Consider the following 25,619-nt stretch of genomic DNA (forward strand, 5'->3'; position numbering starts at 1 on the left):
TGCCTCATAATGATTTAAACACCTAAAGCATTCTACAAATTCAAGGCATAAAGTCTCACAAATTGTCCAGCACAACCGGCTCACTGGAAATTAATCTTGACATGGATCAGCAACTGCTCAGTGTTTCACGAATTCCCATTTTCATGTCACGTGTGTAAATCACCAAAGCCTTGGTATGCTGTAAGAAGTAAAAAAGTCTCACTGAGTGTACATGTACCAAATGAAGCCAATGTAATAAATAAAACCAGATCAATATGGAATATCCTCAAAGTTTACACTTCTGAACATAGAAAAACGTCTGCTGTTAGCTATATTGCTGTTCAACATTATGAAAATAAAACAGTTTTAATATAGAAGTACAGCTATTTTGGTATTGGAAATTTTTCATTACTATAGTTTCAGTTAAAATATCCTTAATTGAGACTATGGTAAATGTGTGGTTATATGGTTATCCAACACAAACGATAGTAAAACTATGGTTAATTTTTTAAGGGCGAATTGTTCAAGCAAACCTATACTAATGTTAAGTGCTACTTTGTGTTGGTTTTATATTCGATTACTTACAGTACAGTTAACGCGCTGATTATTTAAACATCTCGTCTGTTTTGGGCGGTGTTCGTGCACTTATTTGAGACTTGCGCGTTAAGTATAAACAGCAGCTTTACAACACCAGCTGAGATAGAGCCTCCTTTTCATATCTACCCCTCGTGGATTTCCTGATGCAAGATGACGACGGCAGCATGCACGGGGCGCAGATCGATTGGCACATGAGATCAATGTAACGCGAGATATAAGCTTTTGAATGGCTCTCGCGGAACTTTGATGTCATAGGTTGGTTTGTCTGCCCGTTTGGTGAAGTCCAGGCCAAATACAGAAGCCCCCACACTCGTAATAAATTAATTTATTTAAAAAACACGACAATTTCTCTCTAGAAAGGCGCAGTTTGCAAGCAGCCTTTCATGTCTATGTGTGCACGTGCGTGGGCGCGGCGCAGCGGCTCTTAATAAAAAAAAACGTACCTAAATCTCGAAAAAGCTAACAGTTTGCATACAAATATGTTATATAAGAAATACAAATATAATATTTAAGTACTTACCATAACTTTATTGTAGAAAATGTCGATCATCAACTCCACACTCCACACTGAAGCCAATTAAATTCAGGTGCATTCCCATACGCTTTTCTGGCTGAACTATGTTCAGTCAACTTAGATTTTTCATTTGACACGATAAATTGGCTGAGCAGAGTTTAATATGTTCTGTGAATATACATTTTTGTTTTAAGCCAATTCTTTATGTTTTAATTACCACAATGCATATTTTTGTTTGGGGAGAATTTTTTTAAAGCAATATGTTGAGTCAATACTTAACTTTCAGTTTCCACAATTTTTTAAAATATTTTTTTACAGTGTATGTTTAACTTTTTTAATACATTTTAATAAAAAAATCCCTGACGTTGTATCTTCAAAACCTGACAAAATGAGAATATAATAATAGATAACGAATATGATAAAATTATAAACTTAAACATTTTTCCATCTTGTTTTTTTATGCTTTTATGTTGGTCAGTTAAAGGAATAGTGCTTTGGAAGTACTCGTTAGAGAAGTAACACCAATGATGGTAGGGATGGCTGACGCGAAACAGTCGTTTCGAAGCTTTGCGAGATCCCGAAGTGCAAATGTGTCGAAACACTGATCCGAAGCGTGATTCAAACACCCATGTCACGTGACTATGACCAAACGAAGCCTCGAAGTGTTTCACTAAGTGTTTCATCAGGTGTGGTCTGCCGAATCAGTGTTTGATTGGCACGGTCGGGAACGGACAACACAATCGCACATCTGTATAAAAGTGAAGTAAACGCATATTGACCTTGTGGGTTTTGTGAGAGGGGTTTTTCAAAGGCTGGAGAAATTATCTGTAAAAAAAGAAGTAGGCTAAGTCCTTCCACATACAGCAGATATTTATATGTGACATGGTGGCTTGATATATTTTATTAATTTCTTATTGTTTATGTGGTATTTATCTCTATTCAATTTATTTATTAAATAGACCAGCTTATAGTTATTGACAATGATGAGCCTAAAAGCTCATGTAGTTGTCAAACAGATGTTAAAACAACAACAAAAAAAATTTAACTTCATTGTGACGACGGTAATAGTAATGCGTTTCCCGGGGTTCGATCCAAAGGGTTATTGTATGAGAGTCGACGACACTATCCACTCTCCCATCCGATCACTTGTGTCAATCAATCAACATGTGGAATACAATTTGTCAGTGATCGTCTAAAACCTTGTCAAGGCTGCACTATGGCTAAACGTGCAAATGACCACTAGGTGTCACTGTGGAGGCGGTTTCGAACTATGTTTCAAAGCCTTGACACAATTGATTCAATGTTTCACGAACCCTTGCTCTGCCCATCACCAAATGATGGTAACACCAATGAAAGTAACACCAATGACGATAACACCAATAACAATTTACGGAAAAAACGAACATTTTAACAAAATGGCTGCCATTAGCCATGTGCTATTTCATCAGAGATGTAACAATCACAAGTATACTTATTCAGTATAATGTATTTTTATGTAAAGATCTTAACACTCCCAGCTATAAAAAAGAGTAACACTAATGACATCCAAAAAAATCTCTCAAAATTCTTAGATATATCATGATATTTTAGACAAATAAGGTAAGAGATCTCACAAACCTTTTGCCTTCCTCCACTGCACTTCTTCCATTGACCTCTTGCCCCAATAAAAACTTCAAAGAGCTAATGCATTGGTTTCAAAATAAAGATGCTTTGGGTAGGGTAACACCAATGACATAAAATTGAGGGACAAATAATTATTTGATATTATTCATATTAATAGTGTATTTTTTCCCATTTCAGTGTTGTAGTAAATTCATACAGGGTTAAAGGTAAATGTAAATTAGATTTGTTTTATAAAAAACATGGTTTTAAATAAGAAGTACACAGTTCAACTTCCATGTATGATCAAAGGGACATGGCAATTTTCAGGACCAGACATTTTAAAAAAAGTTTTAAAAAAGGAAAATTAAATTAATAAACTCTCTCATCATTTTAAGGACAGTCTATATTTGTTAAAAATATATAATTATGGGATTATTGGGTCAAATTAAACGATTAAGGGGTCAGCAAAAGCAAGGGACAAGCATTTCCACCTTTTTTGTAGAATGACCCAAATGCTAAATATTTACGAGCAGAAATCTTGTTGTGTGGTGGAAGCCTGAGGACAAACACATACACACGCTGTAGATTGTAAAACGAAACGATTAGAAAGCGAGCAAATGAAAGATAAAACCACAATAACTTAATGGTGCAGCATGCACAGTCCAAAAAAAGCAGTCCATTGTATTAATGACATTTATTTATGCCCGTTGTTTGCCATGTTTGTGTACTGTGATGTTTGGAAGTCATGTTTGGACACGAGAAATATCGTGAGATCTTCTCAGGATTTCCTGTGTTCTCAGCTGAGACTCGCATTGTTTGTGAAGTTAATCTGATGGTGTGCTGTCATGACCACATAGCGGCAGTCTACACACTAGGAACAAACATGTTAAATTGACGATTTTTTCATCATGTTTGTGGTCTCTCACATAGTATAGGGAGTGTTTGTATTTGGAAGCGACGTCACTCACAGTCAACCACACTTCAGCTGCTAAACGGCCACAAGGGGGAGCACAAGAAAAGCTAAAATGATAATGCAGAAAAAACTTTATGTATATTAAATGATTATTTCAATTTTTGATTATTGCAGAATTTCAGCAATTATTAACCAAATAAGCTAAAGCACTGTTTCAAAAGTATGAGTTTTGTGAATTAAGGGAACGTGCCTTTATCAATTGATTATTGATATTCAATTGATTTTGACAGTAATAATATGGCAACAATTTGACATCTTTTCATGTCAAACTATATAAGTGTATTATTAGAAGTGTATCATTTGAGTCACCAGAGGAAGTGACAGTGTTTCCTCTAGGATTTTTTCCAGCTGTGGCGGCAAGGGGCGCCCATGATGATTATAAATGTACATTATTTTTTATGTAGAATATAGGCTACAGTAAACTAACATGTATTTTTTATCATTTTCATGCTGTCATTTACGTTTCCTTATATTTATAGCATACTGCTTTTCTATGTTTGATCTAAACTGTATTTTCTTAAAAAATACGTACGTTTTATAGCGTCATACGGATCTTTCATTGTAGTTTTAATGTAGTGTGCAAGTTCGTGCTCATGTTTAGCGTTACAGAGCTGTTGCAAAGTCACGCATAGTCCTATTTGATAATCCGCACCGCTGTGATTGACAGAACACCTGACCCGACATCAGCAGCAATTTATTCCAGCATTCCACACCCGGCCTGTTTGACATAAAGAGCCCGACCCGGTCACACCGCAAATCGCGCAGCTAAATATAAACCTTTAACGTTCTTCAGACAGAGCTTAAACACAAATAAGCCATTTAAAAACTGCTACCTATCGGAATCGAGTCGAATTTTGGGCTTGGGTTTTAGACCTGCAGTTTAGCCTACTCTTGCTTATTGAGTCCCGACCTGCATCTACAACGCATATGACACGTTAATATTATTACACCCGTTACATCAAAAATTATGCGGTTGACCCGCGGGTACCCTGATCCCGCTGTCTGAAAACATATAAACCGTCTCACCGTCTGCCTCAAGTTTTTATTACCAACGTCCGTCTCTTCCACGGGAATAATGTAAGTTTCCTTCCAAACAGATTCGACTATTAATGTCTTGCAGTCGCATTTAAGTAGTATTCAGTGCTTAGCCTTTTGTTTTTGAACAAACATCTTATCATTTAATGTGAAACTTTGTGAGGGTCGATCTAAAGCACAGAAGACGCGCTGCGTTTATAGCAGGCCCGGCTGCAGGATGAAATGACTGAGGGGGCATGTGAAATTGTTGAGGGGGCTTAACTTTATACCATCAATGATACACTGAGATCTCGCTTTGAAAAGACATTTTTAAATGCAGCGGTCCATAAAACACTCCATATGCAACTGCACAGGTAACCACATGGCCGCAGCACCCCCTGTTGGCGAGAAAGGGAGATTTTTTAAGTAAAAATATTTTGCACAATTTATATATTACTTATGAATATTTTGGGAAATTATTTTTTACACAAGTAGGTTATTAAGTGTATTTTGGATTTTAATTTCATTACTGTCTGTGCCTACCCATCTCCGTGGCCTCATCCGAGCGCACTTTCTCCACCTTGCGTCTTTTGAAGACATGGGTACGCAGCACCATGACCCAGAAAAGACTCACACACCTTTGGCTGATGCATGCCCACACAGAAATTCTGAACTCCCTGGGCATTCGTCCCCTAGCTCATGAGAGACTTTGGACTTTATTATACAACCGGGGCAATGCGCGACGCGAGTGTCTTTTGCTAGAGTAAAAAGCGCGTTGATAATATGCGCAGTATTAACGGGATGACAACGCGGGTTTGCATACATGGATGCGAAGCAGCACAAAAACGCGTTTTAATATGAAAAATTAAAGGATTAAAATGTAAAAGATTATTATTGAGTCTCTTGGACATAATTGATGACCGATTATGAGACGTTAGAAGGCGCAAAGAGCTGCTTCATCTGTAGCTAAGTAAAATAAATGCTTTGCTTTAAACAAATGCATCTATTTTTAAATGTTTTTTTTTTAAATGCAACCCCACGAATTTATTGTATATAATGACTCTGTACCTGTGGATATGGTGAGATGAGAACGTTTGTAAGTTCTTTATCTCTTGTTTGTAACAAATAAAGTATTTTTAGAGTACAAACGTTATATAAAGCCTAATATATTATAAAAATGTAATTATACACCATATTTCTTTATACAATATCAGAACTAAACCCATTGTTGTTTATGTTCAATTTATGAATTATTTATAAGTTTAAAAAAAGATGGTAATAGTACTATTTAGTAAAAAAAGAGCTATATAAAAATATACAGGTATGTTACTGTGAGAATATTTTACCACTGTTAATCGACGTGTGATCCTAACTTAAAAACCAAAGTAAAATATGTTCGTCCGCATGGACATTGAAAATACGTTGTTATAATATTATATGTTGTATGTATATCTGAAGTTGTAATGAAAGTAATTTCCCCTGGGATTTTTAAAAGTATTTCTGCTTCTGATTAATAGCGCATACATTCATCTGAGAACTGTCTGTGTGTTTCAGACCCTGCTGTGTGCACTGACTGAAGTGTATATGACAATTAAGTAGTGAAACTCAATGCATTTATTTAAAAAAAAAACTATTTTCAAAGGAACTGTATTCTGACAGTTATTCAAAGATGCACACATTATTCCGCTAATTATTTGAATATTAAACGAGAGAATGTATATACGGCAATGGACGTCTCATATGGCAATAAATATCCACATAGGCTATAACTTAACATAACAGCATAATGAAATGAATAAACAAACAAGGAAGCAGGATTGATGTGTAAATTGTATCATTATTACCGGAAAAACAGCAATATTACTGAAATAAACTCTGAGGTAGGCTAAATGCGCAAACACGCTGTTAACCGCAAGTTAATAAGCAATAAAAGTGGATAAAACATTATCTCTTGACAAAATGATTTTAAAGGAAATGTATTCTTACAGTTATTCAAAGATGCACAAATTATTCCATATATTATTTCCTGTTTAAGAGCGCGTTCGTCTTGGTCTCGCTCTGTTATAATAGCTGATTGACAGATGCACATCTCCGTCTTTCAAACAAGTATCATTATAACCTTTATAACAGTAGAGTAAACTTTATAGTTGCTTCCACTGTGTTTGTCTGATATGAATAACACACGTCGGCAAATTATTATTATTTGAAAATAATTTGTATGTATTATTTGCAAATTATTATCTTATTTTAATAGATTTGTATTGCGGCTCTGGCTAAATGAGATAAAAATACATCCTACAATCCTGTGAAATTTTGTGTTTAGAGTTGGGTTTGGGTGAAGGATTAGGATAAAACAGTGCTCATCAGGCGAGATTTCGTTTGCTGTATCCCTTCCATACACAACCGCAGGCGTGGCGGGGATGTTTTAGGCGTGGTGGCCCGCCACGGTTGAATGTATATAGCGGAAACACTGAGTGAAATAGCAAAAGACTAATTGCAATTGAGATTGAAATACGGCAGGGTGATAACTCGAAAGGCATAGGAAATTCATTTGCAAATTAACTATTTGAAAATTTGGCATATATTGTATGTTTGCGTAAACGGAAATGCAAAAGGTTTGCATTTGCGTTTGAATTAAAGGGATAATCAATTTAATTCAATTTTATTTATAAAGCCCTTTTCACAACTGTTTAATTGTTTCAAAGCAGCTTTACATTAATATATGCAGGAAAAAAATACGGATAAATCATAAAAACATAAACAGCAGAATACAGCGGTTAAGATTAACCATACTAGCCAGCGTAGTAAAAATATTACCTATGTAAGAGGGTGCTACGTTAAGCCAATTTCAGCAGACTCCCCAGGGGTTGAAAAAACCTCCTAGGAGAAAAAACCTGTGGGTAAAAAGTCCTAGGAGGGAAAAAAAAACCTTGGGAGACAGCCAGACATAGCTCATTCTTAAGAGGATATTAAGAGTTTGGTTCCAAAACGCAATAAATCCATTTTGACAAATTTCGGTAAAAACGTGTTTTCTATACCAATAAAGTGACAAGATGAAAACCACTATTTTCTGTTAAAAACTTTCACATAATATCTTTAGGTTATAAAAGCATAAAAAAATTCAAATCCATGAATTGATTTTCAAAGATTTATTATAAAAACGAATTAATTTTTCCACAAAATACAATAAATCCAATAAGTTTTATACAAAAATACAATAAGTTTTTTTTATCAAAATGCTATAAATCTATTCAATCAGTGTATAAATGTGCATTCATCTTTGCCATTTTATATTCTTTTAGTTGACTTGTGGTATACACTGATTAAAAAAATAAACATTAATGGCAATAATCAAAACACTTACTTTGTCATATTAAGATCACTGTCATTGCTGCGGTTATACTTGACGTCGTTGCTTAACATTTTTCACAACGATCAGCTGTAAAATGTTTTGGTCCTGCTCGATTTTCATTGACCTTGTGTAAAATAATGTAAAGTTTTTCATAAGATCCCCTGGGGTCAATGTGTTAGCATCACAGAAACTTGATGCTGTCAGGAAAACAAGCACCCGTCTCCCGAGTGCCTCTCGCGTAAATTATATGTTGACGGCTTACATTTCTTTCCAGTCACAGAAAACCATCACAGGTTTATCAATGCCATTTAAGTATTATTTTGCTTTTGTTTGTTTGTTGATCACGAAGTACAAAGTTAGATGAGGAAAACTAGAATTATGTGTACTCAACGCGCCGCCATTGTTTGTTTACATTGCGTGGAATGGTGCGCTGTAATTTGTGGAGCGGATTTATTGCATTCTGTAGAAAAGGAGGAGTGGGGTTTATAGCGTTTTGGGAAAAAAGGGAGAAAAGATGACAGAGTAACACAGCGGATATTGGATTTTGCGTAAAATTAAGAATTTACTTTTAAATATTGACCTGATACAATACTGATTTTGGCAGTAACTCATTTTTTTTTCAAAAATGGCGTTTATCGTGTTTTGGAACCAAACTCTTCATATATTATATAATATGTACGATTTTATATAACATATAAGTAGATTAGAGGAGGGCAGCTGGTGGTCGTTGGTCTGACATCAGCTGGGCATCATGTTGAAGGAAGGCCAGTAGATCAGTGGCGTGATAACCTCCATGGCAGCCGGAGCTGGGTCTGTTAGTCCCATTGTCCTCGGGAATGAGGACGAGACAGGGAAAGGGAAACAAAATCCTATTAACGTAGGGGCCGTTCACATGTAATGCAAGTGTCACACAGTATTGTGGTTTAATATCCGCTCAGTTCCAGACAGGCTAACTATAGCGGCATAAATATATTACCCAGACGAGTTATGTGAATGCTTTTTTCTGGACACGCTAACTATTGCAGGATAGGTAAATTTACTAGACAAATTATGTGAATGCTTTGTTTAAGAGAAATGTCTTTAGTTTAGACTTAAATTGATTGACTGTGTCAGATTCTCAAATTTTTTTTGGCAAATCATTCCAGAGCTTAAGGGCTAAGTAGGAAAAGGATTGACCACCTTTATTAGATACTTTTGAAACTATAGGGATAATTAAGTAACCAGAATTTTGCAACCGCAGTGTACGTGATGGATTGTATTCTGATAGTAATTCTGTAAGATTACGAGGGTTTTAGGCCCTTTAAGGCTTTATAGGTATTATAAAGATACATAGATTAGCAATATTTTAAAATCTATGCGATATTTAACTGGTAACCAATGTAAAGATGACAAAATTGGGCTTATGTGGTCATACTTCTTAGATCAAGTGAGCACTTTTGCGACAGCGTTTTGAACCAGCTGAAACTTATTTATTTGATTTGCGTGATAATCGAAGGATAGGTTGCTGTTAAACATCACAACTAGGTTCTTGACTGTGGAAGATGGCACCACACTGCAGCCATCTATGGGCAACTTGTAATTGGACATATTTTGTTTGGGGCGATTTGGTTCAATAATAATAATCTCTGTCTTATTAGAGTTTAGCATAAGGAAATCTCGCTAATACAGTCAGTTAGCTTAGAAAACTGGTTTTGCTAGAATGTGAGGAGATGTAAAGCTGGGTATCATCTACATAGCAGTGAAAACTTATGTTGTGTTTCCTGATGATGTCTTCTAGATATAACATGCATAACGAGAATAGGATAAGACCTAAAACTGATCTCTGCGGTTGATAGTGATAGCGGTTTGTTAGAAATAGTTTTGTTTTTGGCAGCCTGTTTAAATTTTAGTTTTAGTCTAGTCTTTGTGTCAAGCTGTCATTTTAATTTTATTAGTTTTAGAGTTCATACTCTTTTTAGTCTAGTCAAGTTTTAGTCGACTAAAAGTTTGGGCATTTTAGTCTTATTTTAGTCAGACTTATCAAGACTATTTTTGACTAGTTTTAGTCGACGAAAACTGATGACATTTTACTCTAGTTTTAGTCAGTGAAATTGTATTTTAGTCTCTTAAGTAATGCAATTCTATTTAACCCACATAGTATAATGACCTAGTAGTAGTATAGACAAAACAATATTTTCTTTTAGCTAAACCAATTTCAAACAAAAGTTATCTTGTAATATTATTGTTACCTTATTGTTATAGACTCAAGAATACATCCATTCCAGACATGGAAGATGCTGAAATTTGAATTTACAAGATATTTATTTTACTCTGAGTGAGTGACTTGAATGTTCGTAAGAGTCTACATAAATTCTACATCAGGGGTTTTCGGGCGTGTCCTGGAGGACCGCTAGTGCTGCACAGTTTGCATGTCTCCCTCATTAGACACACCTGGTTTAAATCTTCAGCTCATTAGTAGAGACTGCAAGACCTGAGTCGTTCCTCAATACCAAGTACGCCAAACTCGGACTTGTGTCCTTCGTAGTTCGAACTTGCAAGTTCAGACTCGGAAGAACGAACTCCTGATGCGAAATGCATTCTGGGAACCTTCGCTGTCATATATCCACACAAGTCTCCTCTGATGCATCCTCAAGAACACATCCGGGGATTTTATGTGAACTTGGGCTTGATGCGAACTTTGATTTGGAAAAATACTTGGTCCGCGATGATAACGTTTCACAAGTCCACAAGAACACAAGTACAGACAAGAACACATATTGAGAAACGGCCCTGAACTGGGTGTGTAAGGTAACTGAATGAGGTGTGTCACAAAAGGGAGACATGCAAGATGTGCAGTGCTGGTGGTCCTCCAGGACAGGTTTGAAAACCCCTGGTCTACATAATCAAAACAGAAGTAGCCTACGCCAAAACCACACACAGCCAGTGGTGGATTTAGCAAATTGGGGGCCTAAGGCGAAGGTATGTATGGGGCCCACCATCCAGTTTATAAAAGAGAACAAAAACATTTTTTTACTCCAAAATGAAGATGGAAAGCAGAGAACACACAAAGTGTAGCACTACACAATCCAATAGAGAATAAGTAAATGGGGGAAAACAGCCACGAACAGTCAATGAGGGAGAAACAATTTTAATCTGATGCTGCACAAAAACTAGCAATGCATCAAAGCCAATGTTGTTACTAAGGTAAAAAAATCCAGTTTACAGTCACCTTTTATATTAAAGCAACACTATGTAGTTTTTTTACCTTTAAATAATGTCTTTAAAATTATTTCAGTGATAGGACAACCTTTAACTGGACAAATTGTACTGTTGCTGCCACCTGAGCAGCCTCCTAGCTGCTACAAGCACACTCTGAAAGTGGCGGTGGAGGGTAGGAAACACAGCCCCGTCCCTCCCCCTGCCTGCAGAAGAGTGTCTGATACAAGGCACTGTTGCGCTTTTCAACCATATGGGGGAGCTAAAAGTCATTTTTACATGGAAACTACATAGTGTTGCTTTAAAAATATGTTTTCTTGGACGTTTTCTTCATGAACATAGCGAAAGGGTTGTGAATTTGACCACAGTGTATTGTTGAGTTTTTGAAAAAAATTCAAAGCATTTTCCCAAAATATGTGTCAAAATAAGATTTGTCACCAAAAATCATTCCATTTGCTGAAACAGAGAGAAAGTTGTGGCCATATTAAGACTCAACAGCACCCCATAGTGGACGAAAACATCCCCAACATCTCCAGACTAACATTTGAGAGAGGTTGCACTGGCGCCATCAAGTTGTACAGCTGGTGGTGCTGGCCCTCAATTTTGTGGCACCAGTTACTGGGTGGTGTAAAAACAAAAAAATAAACACTAAAACAAAAAAGTCCAAACATGTTTAATGCATTAATAAATTAATACCAAATACAAATAATTTTATTCTTTATATACATAAATAATGTTTTTTAGCTTTACCATACTCTTATCATATATTTGCCTTACTGTAAACCATTAAACTTACAATCAACTTTTTATTACTTTGTCGTAAAAGCTTTAGGCTACTTTAACACAGACTTGAGTAAAGAAAATCTACTGCGTAAATATGCAGTGTACAGCAATATCTTTAGGCTTTCATTGATAAAACTAAAGCGGCTGATCTCCGCGTCTTTTATTATTTTCATTTTGCAAGCGTGTGGAAGTTGCGTGAGATTATTTCATCAACTGCGCTAAAATATCAGAGAAAGCTCTTACATAGACATATAAAAAACACTGTGCAGCATGTTTACTGACAATACAAGCTGCGGACTTTGACATAATATTAGTTTGCATCATTTTAAACCCGTCATTTCTCCCGCTCGCGTTTAAACGAAACCACCCCTCAAGGTAGTCAGGGCAGAAGCGGTCGAAAGTGGACAAGAGATAAGGATTTAGAGAGGTAATATGCACCTGAGATATGATAGAAAGGCGGGGGAGGGCCAGCAACAGGAAGAGTGACTGGATGCTTGTAGACGTAATCGCCTGCACATTATATTAATTTAATTATTTAAATTTGACCTTTAATAAAAAATAATCGCACAGAACTAGGCAGTTGACTCACCAAAGCCCCATTTTCCCCCATTATATTTGTCTTGATTCGTCTCTGTTCATGTACTTTTGAAGTGTTCATGATGATAAGGGTTTTATTATTTTTTTATTAGGTTGGTTGAGGGCCCCCTAATATGACCGCTGGTATGGGGCCCCAAGCAGCTGCCTACATATGCCTCTATGTTGAGACACCCTCCGCATACGGCCGCTGCTGGTCAAATGGGTCACACACAACTATAGTATGTGTGAGAATAGAAATATGCTATTGTTATCATTTATAATTGTACTTTGACAGCAGCACAAACTACAATCATACAAATATGCAATTATATATTATAGTTTATATTTCTGCATCTGTACCTGTGTAGTTAATGGACTTTGGCTTGAGGGGCAGGTTCGGTGTTTTGCACTTGAAGCCCTGTTTTCGGATTGTTTATGGTGAAATAGAACGGTTTTGACTGGAGTTTCGACATGTGTGGCTGCCCTGAGGGTTTTCGGGTGTTTGTGTTTCGCCTCCCACCTCTGCGGTGGGTTTATAGGTGCACTGGAACAATCCTTTCCAAAATGCACCAAACCTCCGTTTACAAAGACGTGAAACTCACAGAGTGGTCGGGGGTGTTCACTGGTGTGCTCACACGGAAATCGCTGCAGAAGATGCTTTCCAACAGGTGTTTTACATTCGTTGTTAACTTGTGGACCTATTTTTCCAAACGCCTCACACCCGTACATTCTTCCGCTGAGAGCTTGAATAATAGACACTTCAGCCCAGGTGGTGGCGCTAATCCGCCATTGCCAATTGCAAGAATCGAAACAAAGTTCCTGTTGGGAGTAATACCGTACCTCACAGCACATCTAACACAAGTCAATGGAGTTGGCAAAAACTACGATAAAACCTGTTGGAGTGCGTATTTTGCAGCGATTTTTGTGTGGGCGTGCCGGTGGGCGCCCCTGACCACTCGGTGGGTTTCGCGTCTTTGTAAACGAAAGTTTAATGCATTTTAGGAAGGATTGTTCCAGTGCACCTATACACCCATTGTAGAGGTGGGAGGTGAAACACAAACACCCGAAAATTCTCGGGGCAGCCGCATATGTCGAAATTTCAGTCAAAAACCTTATGATTTCATCATAAACAATCTAAAAACAGGGCTTTGAGTGTAGAATACTGAACTTGTCCTTTAATCTAATGTGACAAAGCTAATCTTACATGTCAGTATAAATCTAAGCAATTCTGGAGAATTACTAAATGTCTTTCTTAAATTTAAAGTTGGTATGTATGGTTATGTTCTCAATGAGGTCTTTAATTGATTTAACTAAGTAGGTTTTGTTAATTTAAATAATAAATAAGTGTAGTTATTAGCATATACAAAACAACTAATTTATTAAGCATAGATATCTTTACCATGTTTCAAAACGCAACGCAGCACAATGTCATTTAAACAACTGGTACATGAAATGAATGTAAACATTGTTATACTATTTAAATCACGCAGATGATTTGGTGGTGTCAGCAATCAAAGCTATACATTTTAACAGAATTGTGAACTGACCTGGAAGTGATGCACCGGCTTTATTTTGGACTTTTCCATTTGGAGAGAGAATGCTGCGTCTTCCCGGTCGTAGCAGTCCATCAATTGTGAATGGCCGTTTCAAGCGGCAAGCGATCCCATGTGCATTACCCTTACCACTAGGCGCATCCAAAACGGTGTTTGTAACATTAACATTAGCAGTCTTACTGTCCTCAACTAGCGTTCGGATGCGCTTCTAGTTTTGCAACCTTCTCTGTCAGCCTTCCTCCTACTTTGTTACACTTAGCGCATGTAAGGCCCTCTTTAAGCTAAACTCAACTTTTTTTGAAAATATGCTCATTTTCCAGCTCCCCTATAAGTTAAATTCAATTCAATTTCAATTCAATTTTATTTATATAGCGCTTTTCACAATAGTTAATTGTTTCAAAGCAGCTTTACATTAATAGAAGCAGTGAAAAGCACAGAAAAACGACAGATAGCACAACATAATACACGATAGCATAAGAAGTTAAATTTGCTGCGGCTATGACCAGGGGCGCCGTAAAGGGGGGAAAAGTTAGGACGATTCTAAGGGCCCATGAACTTTTGAGGGCCCCAGCCAAGGACTGTGCCGCAAACGCAACCCCATTAAGCTGAGCCCTCTTAGCTCCGCCCCCGTCTTTACTCTGCGTGTTAGCGCCGTCTTCAATCCACGGTCTCACAGTGCGCGTGAACTTCACAAGAGAGCAAGGTGTGTGTATTTACTGCTATATAAAACTGAAATGCAACTAAGGCTAAACTAGTCCAGTTATGTTTATTAAAGCTTCTCACCTTGCAACAGGTTTAAGAAATCAATGGAAATCTATGTTGTAATCTGCTATAGTTGTCATTCGTTTCATTTTAGAGTCCCGTTGATTAAAAAACAGTCTGAAGAATCATTTAATAACAGTATAGCTGTTTTCTCAAGTTCACAGTTTCAATGATCTGTCGTTATTTTTGCTTTACTGAAGCTGCTGGTGTGTGAAACTTGTTCTTTACCTTATAAATAATGCTAATAATTATAATACAGGCTTTGGTCAAGCATTGTTGACACAGTCTTATTTGAGGCATAAGGTATAAAAAAGATGCATTGTTGTTGTTCGCCATTTTTAAATGTTACAATGTTGTGTGTGTAACAGCTAAAGTATTTCATTGACACTGCATGTGAAAATCAGACTAAAGTCTTAAATCTTATTGTGAAATAAAAAGCATCACAGTTTAATTTCAAGCATTAATTTCACTATGATTTCAATCGCTGACATGACATTACAGATATCAAGTTTATACTTTCACAAAATGTTCTTTACATTATACAGGATGAGTTTATGTGGAAAACAGAAAATCACAAATAAATACTTCAGCTGGGTTTTCACAGGCATGGTCACATTTATCTTTAATCTTTAAGAACGTTGCATTTTCTCTGAATATTTGGTTTAATGTACTGTATTTTTCAATTAAATTTACATTGCACAATAAATTATCTTAGCTGCAGACATTGTAGGTGTCTATAAATACTGATAATTGTGGTCATAACAATAGCAAAATAAATAGTTCTGTATTATTAAATTACAGACAAAGATTTTGAATAGCTACAGTAGGTTGGATTGTATGTTTGGTGAAAAATGGGTATGGTGGGGGCCTGACCCCCTATTCTTTCATAGGGCCCAAAATTGCTAGCGGCGCCCCTGGCTATGACTCAACATTATAAGTGAGCGTATTACTAATGTAACGTGTAGAAGAGGAAGCTAAGTTAAGCCCAAGCTTAAACATTTGACTTGGATTCCAAAACGTACCGTTTGGAATCCATTCAGCTGATCTCCGGCGGTCTGTTCTTCGTACTTCGCTTAATACATCCGAGATAAAATGAGACATCCGAGATGTTTACATCTCGCTAATTATGATCTCGCTTATTTGGTTCTTTGAACACCACTGCTGTTGATGATTAGTATGGCAGGATTGAATTATCTGAGATCACTGCGCGTTCGTGCACTGCAAGAAAAGGCAAAACATATCGATAGTAGAAACACGGATCAACAACGCTGTGATTGGCCAGTTGTTACAATGGCCAAGAACACGCCCATTTTAACCCATGCAGTCTGAGAGCTATTGATGAAAGTTTGTGAACTTTTTATAAAACTGAATTTAAAAACCCAGTTAAAGGTGCAGTGTGTAATTTTTAGAAGGATTTCTTGACAGAAGTGCAAAATAATATACAAAACTATATTAGACCTGTTTATAATGAACCGTTATGTTTTTATTACCTTAGAATGAGACGTTTTTATCTACATACACAGAGGGTCCCCTTACGTGGAAGTCGCCATTTTGTGACGCCATGTTTCTACAGAAGCCCTTAACGGACAAACTTTTTTACTAAGTTGTCTCCGACGATGACATGTTTTTCCAGTGGCGGCTACTGTAGCTTCTCTATGTATTTCAAAAGCAAGGGATGAGCAGTGGACTGAGCTGTTGGTTGCAATTCGCAACCTCACCACTAGATGCTGCTAAAATTTACACACTGCACCTTTAAAGCTACTTTTGTACATAAATCACCATAAATCACCATAAATAATGTAACCACTAATCGTTTGCAGAATACAAGTTTTTGTTTACATAATATATGTGGGTGTACTGTGTATAATAATTATGTATAAACACACACACACACACGCGCGCGGAAACATTTGCATGTGTATATGAAGAGTTTGGTTCCAAAACGCAATAAATCCATTTTGACGAATTACGGTAAAAACGTGTTTTCTATACCAAGAAAGTGATAAAATGAAATCACAATTTTCTGTTACAAACTTTTACAAAGCATCTTTAGGTTATAAAAAACATAAAAAATTCAAATCCATAACTTGAGTTTCAAAGATTTATTATGAAAACAAATTATTTTTTCCACAAAATGCAATAAATCCATAACATGTTTTTTTTTCAAAATGCTATAAATCTATTTAATCATGTATAAATGTTCATCTTTGCCATTTTATATTCAGTTAGTTGGCTAGTGGTATACATTGATTAAAAAATAAACATTAATGGCATTAATCAAAACACGTACTTTGTCATATTAAGAACACTGTCATTGCTGTGGTTATACTTGACGTTGTCACTTAACATTTTTCACAGCGATCAGCAGTAAAATGTTTTGGTCCTGCTTGATTTTGGTTGACTTTGAGTGTGTATCTATTAGGTTTAACAGTAATTTTAAGGTATGGATGCAGTGATTTTGTTTTTGAAACTTCAAAAATGTCTAAAAAATTGACTTTGGCTCTGTCATTTTTTTGTCGGATTAAATCATACATCGTTTTGATTTTTTTTTTTTTTAAGATTTGCGAGCAGGGGTCACATATATAAACTGTGGGCCAAATTACGCTTCAAAGGCGAAAATAATAAAATAACTTTTAATACTACATGTTTGAACTCACCTTTACATCCCCTGGGGTACTGGTTAAAGATCATAACAAATTACTTTATCTTTGTTTTTTTTCCTAAGTCTAAACTACGAAACTGCATAAAAAAGTGGAAACTTTATATATTTAACAAAATTATGATTTGATAGAAGTATGTCATATGACATTTATTTGTAGAGTTATTATTTATTGTTGTTGTTGAATTACTTGAAAATGGCTTTTTGGTTGGGTGGGCCACAAATCAAAGTCCGGCCACCCGTAACTACGCCTCTGAATACACTCTTGCGTTACATAGAGTTGGGGGCTCGTTATAGTTGTGCGTAGGTCCTACGATGTAGCTCTGACGGCGTAGGTTACATGTCGGTTTTCATTTATACTTTTGCGTTGTCGTCGCGTCAACATGCAAACACACATGCAGACCGCTGGTAGGCAGTATCCACGTGTGTAACCACAGTAGCAGCGCGACCGTCAATGAAGAAGCAGTTTGGCAAGTTTAAACCACAAGCAAAGAAGTAACAGCAGCTTGTTGTGTATGTTTTGCGATCAGTAGTGATGGAAGTAAATAAACAGAGACTTTTGGTGCAGTTTCAGCTAAATCACTCATCAACTTGGCCCATCTTTGTTCGCACCGTCGGGAGATTTTTTACCTGACGGAAGGGGTTCTAGTGGACCAATCACAGCGCTTGCGGTCTGTGTAGAACTGACACGCTAAAAATGTGGTGAGGTCAGCTACGCAGAGGCTACAAATAACGTACGGCATAGACCTTACGCACGAATATAAATTGGAATTTACAACTGCAGAACGCGTGTGCGCTCATTCCGCCTCATAGGGAGAGAGAAAGCTTACACACAAGCACACAGAGATCCGGTGTGTGTGGGAAAACACTGCTAACCTTTCGTTAAGTCATGATAAGCTTGATTAGCCGTCTTCTCTGTCAGAAACGTTTGTTGACATTTATGTGAAAAGGCAAGTACACAAAAAACGCACAATGAAAACACTGGCAACTTTTAATTCATGTGAGAGAGGCGCTGTCGAGGTGCTGTACGCAGCAAGAGAGGGAGAGTGACAGCGCGTGCGCATGAGAGAGGCGCGCCACAGATAAATCAATGTATGGGAAACACTGGATCATCAATGATGCACACTGAAGGACTCGTTGTAGGTGTGCGTGGGTCCTGCGGCGTAGCTGCGACGGCGTAGGTTATACGTCGGTTTTCATTTATACTTTTGCGTCGCTCAGATAACCTATGGCGTAGATACGGCGTAGACCTTACACATGACTATAAATTGAACTTAAAGAAGCATTTCACCTGTTGAAACATTAATCTTTATTGAAATTGTGTCATATTTGTAGTCGAAATGTAACATACATTTCGAATTTGGTGCCTATTTGACCGAGAAAAAGGGTGTTTGTAGTCTAACCCCCTCAACAAAGATACTGTACTTCCTGCTTTCAATGATGCAAAATGATGATTTTTGCATCATTGAAAGAAGGAAGTGCAACACTGAAATCTGAATTTCTCCTGTTTCAGCGGCAACTGAGGAAATGATGCATGACCATTCAAAAACATGGGGTTCTAACTATACAAAGCTTTATGCAAATGGGTGAAGTGTCCCTTTAATGAGGACCGACACGTATTCTGTGCCGTCGCAGCTGCGGTTGTGGGACCTACGCACAACTATAACAAGCCCTTAATAATGATCACGTTAAAATATCAAACAAATGACTGGTTATAACACCCATCCGCTGCCATTCGGTAGAGCATCACAGAATCTGCCACTTTATGGGAAGGTTAAATGTGTTGCATAGATTTCTGTTGGATTAATACGCTTCGTTTCTATATAAGTTACGGAGACAGTGTCAATACGGCAAACTTTGCGGTCTGCCATTGCAAGTTGAAGCCACTTCTCCTGCTGCTATTGTGCAATCTAAGTTTAAACCATGCCCGACTCAATGCTAGACTGACCTCAGTACAGACTTTGCAATAAAGAAGGATAACTAAACAGTCTTTTTAAACTTTTAAAACTATGTTTTATTTATTTTTACAGTTCTTACAGGTTAGACATTTTGAACGCTCCATGTGTTTTGTGTCCATTTCTGATTTTCAAAGCAATGCCACTTTGAGTAGTTGAGCCATACAGTCATAATGGACATTTGTTTATCCTTGTTTATTGTTGCAGATTCATATTTGGACATTGCTAACTTAAATTTCTTTTCCCTTGACTCTCTAATTGGCAGATTTCTATGGCAAACCTCTCCCACCGGTAGCAATTAGACAGAGGCCGAACAGCGATACTCATGATGTAATTTCCTAACACTCCCTCTGCTTTCCCCTCACTGGTTTACAATTCTTAAGGGTCTCAACCAATCAAAGTCTTGTTTTGTTCTTATCTTCAAGCACGGGCAATGTAGCACTCTGCACAGATGTAATTGCCCGTAAGTGAGGAACTGGCACCCAATCAGCATTGCCCAAATGGATTACTTGACTTTTGCAACCAATGACTTATGGTCAGCAGAAACTGTTTCCTGGCCAGTGTTTAAGACCATGAGATGGACCACAGCTATGGAGCAGTGATTGATTTGTAGGGAACATGGAACATACAATTACTGTATAAAAATAATATTCACTAATTTGGATTAGACTTCCTTAGCAGTCTGTAGAGCTTTTTGTCTCTTTGTCAAAATAATGCTTAATATCAATATTAACAAACATTTGAAAGTTTAGATTTTTTAAAAAAATACATTACAGACCTATTTTTAAGAGCATTGTGAAAAATATGTAAATACATAAGAATTTTTTTATATATATTTTGGGCCATTTTGCCTTTATTTGATAGACAGTAACTGAGAGACAACAGGAAAGTACAAGGTGGAGAGAGGTATGGGATCGGCAAAGGACCTTAAGCCGGGATTCAAACTCGGGTCGCCAGAAGTGCGTCTGCACCATATGTCGGAGCACTGTCCACTACACCATCGGCTCTGACACATATAAGAATTTTTAAATTGTGTATTCGTTAGTGCTTATTTGTGCCCAAGCTTATGCATTTGTGCATATTGTGTGGCTGATTGTGACACAGTTTGCCTTGAAAATTATCAGATGGTCTTTTTATTGGCAGCATCTATAGATGTTTTCCTGTCTCACTTTTTTGAGAATGACATTCATACTCTCAAATAGCACCAGCAACAGATGAACATATATTCACAGTGCGGTCTGAAATGTATCTGAACTGTTGCATGATATGAAATGTTTTTTTTTTTAATTGTACATGCATTTTATTAAGCAGCAAAGTTTAAAACAGCATTTTATTTTCTCAAATTTGTGCTTTATCAGGAAGGAACATAATATTTGTTACAATAAGACCTATGATGAGTGGGTAATTTATTGTCTTTGGACTTATAAAGATTATTTCCACTGTTAGTATACAATAATACGCTATTTTCATATGTATTTTATTTAATGATGTGATATACTGTAAACACTTCATATTTGTTTTACGTACGAAGCTATGGTGGATTTTTTTTATACTTTACATTTTGTTTACATGTGATATTTTGCATTTAACTCCCATTTATTTGGCAACACAAATTTTTATTGCTGCTAAAGATTGCATGCCCACTCTTCTTTTATTACTTGCACCTTTTGTACCCAGTTTATGTTTAATATGTATGTCAAATATAAACAATGTTATAAATCACTTTGGTGTCAGATGAGTAATTAGCCTAATATTAATGTTAACATTAATACTATGGGTTAAATGTTTAGCTGGCCCAACATCACAGTTGTTTACATACTGTATATCAATTTTTATTTTTGGCAACGGTTCTCAAACTAGGGGTGCGAGATGGTGCCAGGGTTAAAGCAACACCTAAGAGTTTTTTTACCTTAAAATAATGTTTCCAAAAAAGTTTCACTCAAAACAGGGTGAACAGAACTTTCACATTCGCTTTGCAGCCCTCTATCGGCCAAAACCGCACTAAAGAAGTTTCCAACCGTCGGGTCGCAGTCCTGTAGTTCGAGTGAAAACGACAAAAACTTGCTTTACGGCAGACCTACAATCCAATCAGAGCCAGCTATGCTGCAGTATTTACGACATTGGGTAATGGGCAATTATGCTTCTAACCTGTAGGGGGAGCAAAGAGCAAAAACTCTTTAGTGTTGCTTTAAGACATTTTATCTTTACAATTGACTATAAATTCAGTGTAATTAAACATCAGAAAATATAGCTACCAACCAACAGCACTACATTGTATAATTTAATATTTTCTGTTTAATTCAAATGTTAAGTTTGAGATGAATTTTCTTTGGGAGACACGAAGGAATGTCCCAGGCTTGTGCAACTTCATGCGGCGCCGCAAGAACTGACAGTCGGATGATGTCAGAGTACCGCAAGAACGATTAGTGAAATCATACAAAGTCATCCGGGTGTCGGTTCTTGCGGCGCCACATGAAGTTGAACAAGCCTATTGTCCATGTGTGATCAGCTGTTGTTTACATGTGGACATGTGATCACTGATGTGATCATATGTGAAAAAACATAAAATGTGTGTGATTTTTTTTCTGATGGAAATTTGTTAATAGGATGCAAAAATGAAACCCAAGTAGACAAAGAAAAGAAAATGATGAGCTTTGGAAAAATTTAAGAAATTATGACATATTGAAAATATGTGTAAGGGGAAAAGGAAATGTGCTAGATGTGGGGGGTCATGAGTATGGAAAAGTGAGGAGGGAGTGACACTAAAATGCTTTAATTGTGTAGGTAATCGCAGTGTCGCATACTGGGGATGTGAAGTGTATAAAAGAGAAGTGGTAGTAGCTGCGTATGTTGATGTAGTTAGAATGGTAGAGCAGGAAAATAAAAGTAAGGAAGGAACCACTAAAGAGAAGGTGGTAGAAGATGGTCAAGAGAAGAGAAAGGCATGGATAGAGAAGAGGAAAATGGTGACATTCATAGCAGGGGTAATAAATGTGACACACATTAAATTAAATCAAAAACAGAACGGATTGAGATTATTGTTAAAGCAGCTGAACATCATCTGAACATGACTGGACTGAAATGGGAGGAGATAAATAATGAGTTGAGAATGCAGGCCAGTCAAGAAATAGCAGGCCAGTCAGTAAAATAGTAGGAAAGGCCATATGATGCATGTATTCAGGAAATGTGGTTAAAACCAAGATTCGATTTTATATACTGTAAACTCGACAAGTTCAGAGTACTCTACATAGTAAACTGATTACATCAACATTTTTAAGTAAACCAACTTAAAAAAAAAGTCAGTTAACACAAACTTAAAAGTTTATGCTTTATTTTATTTAATATTTAAATACACTATACATAAAACTACTATTTATTATAAGGACTGTTTACCACATATTTCTTTGTATGCTTTACTTAAAACTTCTTTTAACCATTTAATTTTTGTTCACAAGTCACAGAAACAGATTATGTGACTCATGAAAATGTAAGACCAGTGAAAGTGTGATGAGCTCAGTGCTGACTTTCACACAGTCATAGTTTATATGATAAAGCAACGCATATCTGACCTACAGCCTAAGCACAGGCAGTACACTTCTAAACAATAGTAAGCACAAAACTAAAAAAAATTAGCAAACTCTTCTAAATCTCCGAAATAAATAAATGTTTACTGAAAACCACATCAAATATAACTTACTTTTAAAACCTGCTATCGTAAAGGGGGCTCATGCAAAGCATGCTGGGAACTGGAACCTATGGTAGTTTTTGTTTGATGGGTTTCATTGGTTTTATTGTGGATTATGCATTTATTATTTCCACAAATAAATATTCTGTCTTATTATATACTCTTATTACTGATTATGACTATATTCTGTCTTATTATTGATAAGGTAGTTATTATGCATTGTTTACACAAATGTATTATGTCTCACAACAAGCACTGCAGGAAGGCCAAAGCCAATTAAAGCAATAAACAGAGTACGTCATTTTAGATTTGAGAAGTCATCCAGGTGTACTTAATAAGTAACTTAATAAAAATAAGTTAGTTGTCCTAGGGAAGGCAAAAGCCAAGAGAACCAATAAGCAGAGTATGTCATTTTAGATATGAGAAAGAGTTCAGCTGCACTTTTGCTATAACAAATAAGTTAATTGTGGTAGGACGAGACCAAGGAGAAGAGTGTACGTCATCTCAGATAAGAAGTGTTTGATCTTACTGTAAAAAATGGAGTCAGATGTTGGGAGGGCAGATGATCTTTGAGCACCTCTTCGAGTTTTTTTTATTGTTTCACTTTGTTGGCTTGAGCGAATAAAGTAATCTTTGTTTGGCAACTGGAACCTTTGCCTCTAAGTTTTTCTTGAAGGTTCAAGCTAAGACTTTTTGCCACTACAAACCTCAACCAGTCGTGTTTATTTAACTTTAAACTGAAGTAAATTTGCAGTGCCAAACTCTTTCTTAGCTTACCTGGCAAATTGAACTCATCACAAAACCCAAAAGTTTGTAATTATTTGTAGTGTTTGTTACAAATAAGGCTATTGAAATGACTCTGTTTGAAGATGTGTTGTATAGGACTTGATGTTAATTTCCCTAATGCATACTTGAGGCACCGATGAGACTCTGTGGGATGGTCAATTAAGTGACCCTCTGCCAAACTATTTCTCAGCTCTTCCATCTCCTGAGGTTGCTCCTTTCTGATAACTCAGTGCATAAACCCTTGACATGACCCAGGTGATAAAGTAGTACACTTCGTGTACTTGAAGTGCTTTGTTTTCGCACACTGATTTTGCGCTTAATATACTGGAAATGCATCTTTGGTACTTCTTGGGATGTGCTTAGGATCATCTGGGTGTGCTTCACTGTGCTATCTTGAGACACCATAAATATGAACTAAAATGTGATAAAAATGTATTCAAAAAATGAATTTAGGTACCACTTGTAGTAAACTTTGTAGGAAAGTTGAGTTCAAGTTTAATACAAGTGTTAACTAAATACATTTTTTAATACAGAGATAGTATGTTAGTGCATTTTAGTTCATTTTCATGGTGTCTCAAAATAGCACAGTGAAGTACACTAAGATAAACTTATATTAAGTACAAAATTATTGTGCGAAAATAAAGCACCTTTAAGTACACTATGGAAGTGTACTACTTTTTCACCTGGGGACCTAACCTCAATCTCTAACGGCACAATTTCACCACAACCCGACCATACACGCCACAGTGTTTAACTAAGGCCAGAAGCCCCACTATCGTTGGCATACTATTTCCGCAATACACAAGACCACAAGAAAACGCCAAAATCTCACCGCAACCTGACCATGCACACCAACCTGTTTGACAAAGGCCAGAGGCCTCATCGTTAATGCAAGTTCAGTGGCAAACGGTGGCAAACTAATTTTACCGCAATTACCCAACAACACCGGTCTATTGTATAGGACTTGATGTTGATATCCCTTAATACTTACCTGAGGCATCGCTGAGACTCCATGGGGTGGTCAACTGAGTGATGGCACCATTTGGGTTGTCAAGTGGGCATCTCCTTCCTGGGTGTTTTGCTAATAGGCCCACGACATCTCCAAAGGGTTCAGCAGTAAATCCTAGCGTCCCAGGTTCACAAGTGCCATCAACTCACTTGAAGACCCCGGCGGGTCTTTTCTCTTCATCCACAGCCACTGGTTTTCTGCAGCCACGGAGAGGCTCTGCTCGCACTCCCATCTCCCTGAGTAGCTTGGATGTTGAGGTGGCTACGAACCCTCTGCAACCTACTTTCACTGGGCGTACCTTCACATTCCAGCCTTGTTGTTGCGCATCGGTTGCAAGTTCAGCGTACCTCAGCCTTTGCCGTTCATAGGGCTCCTCCACTGCACTCTCCCAGAGCATGGTGAGCTCGATGATGTAGACAAGCTTGAGCGAGGCTGACCACAGAACAAGGTCTGGTCTCAGCTTGATGGCTGCAATTTCAGCTGGAAAGCTTCTTGTAATAAATATTAAATAACATCTTTGAGTTCTTTGTCTCATTTTATTTGAGTTTGTGAAACTTAAAATGGTGAACTCATTGAAAACACATAAAATTATAAGTTTAATAAAGCAATAAACCCCAAGAAGCAG

At 37.0% G+C, this 25,619-nt stretch overlaps 1 protein-coding gene across 14 annotated transcripts in view; it reads left to right on the top strand.

Moving 5' to 3' along the window:
* Nucleotides 1-21,236, top strand: part of arl13b (ADP-ribosylation factor-like 13b) — a 61,987-nt gene extending 40,751 nt beyond the window's left edge. For 3 of the 14 annotated variants that reach the window (XM_055205223.2, XM_055205219.2, XM_055205217.2), the window contains 2 exons: nucleotides 19,780-19,844; nucleotides 19,940-20,520. In XM_055205223.2, coding sequence (XP_055061198.1) covers nucleotides 19,780-19,844; nucleotides 19,940-19,981 — 107 coding nt within the window. In that variant the 3' untranslated portion in view covers nucleotides 19,982-20,520. Of the gene's footprint in view, nucleotides 1-19,779 lie in introns of all 14 variants that reach the window. The other 11 variants (XM_055205218.2, XM_073863536.1, XM_055205216.1 and 8 more) reach the window with 5 other exon arrangements.
* Nucleotides 21,237-25,619: the final 4,383 nt, after the last annotated feature.

This window comes from Misgurnus anguillicaudatus, chromosome 3 (genome assembly GCF_027580225.2).
Source record: "Misgurnus anguillicaudatus chromosome 3, ASM2758022v2, whole genome shotgun sequence".
NCBI lineage: Eukaryota > Metazoa > Chordata > Actinopteri > Cypriniformes > Cobitidae > Misgurnus > Misgurnus anguillicaudatus.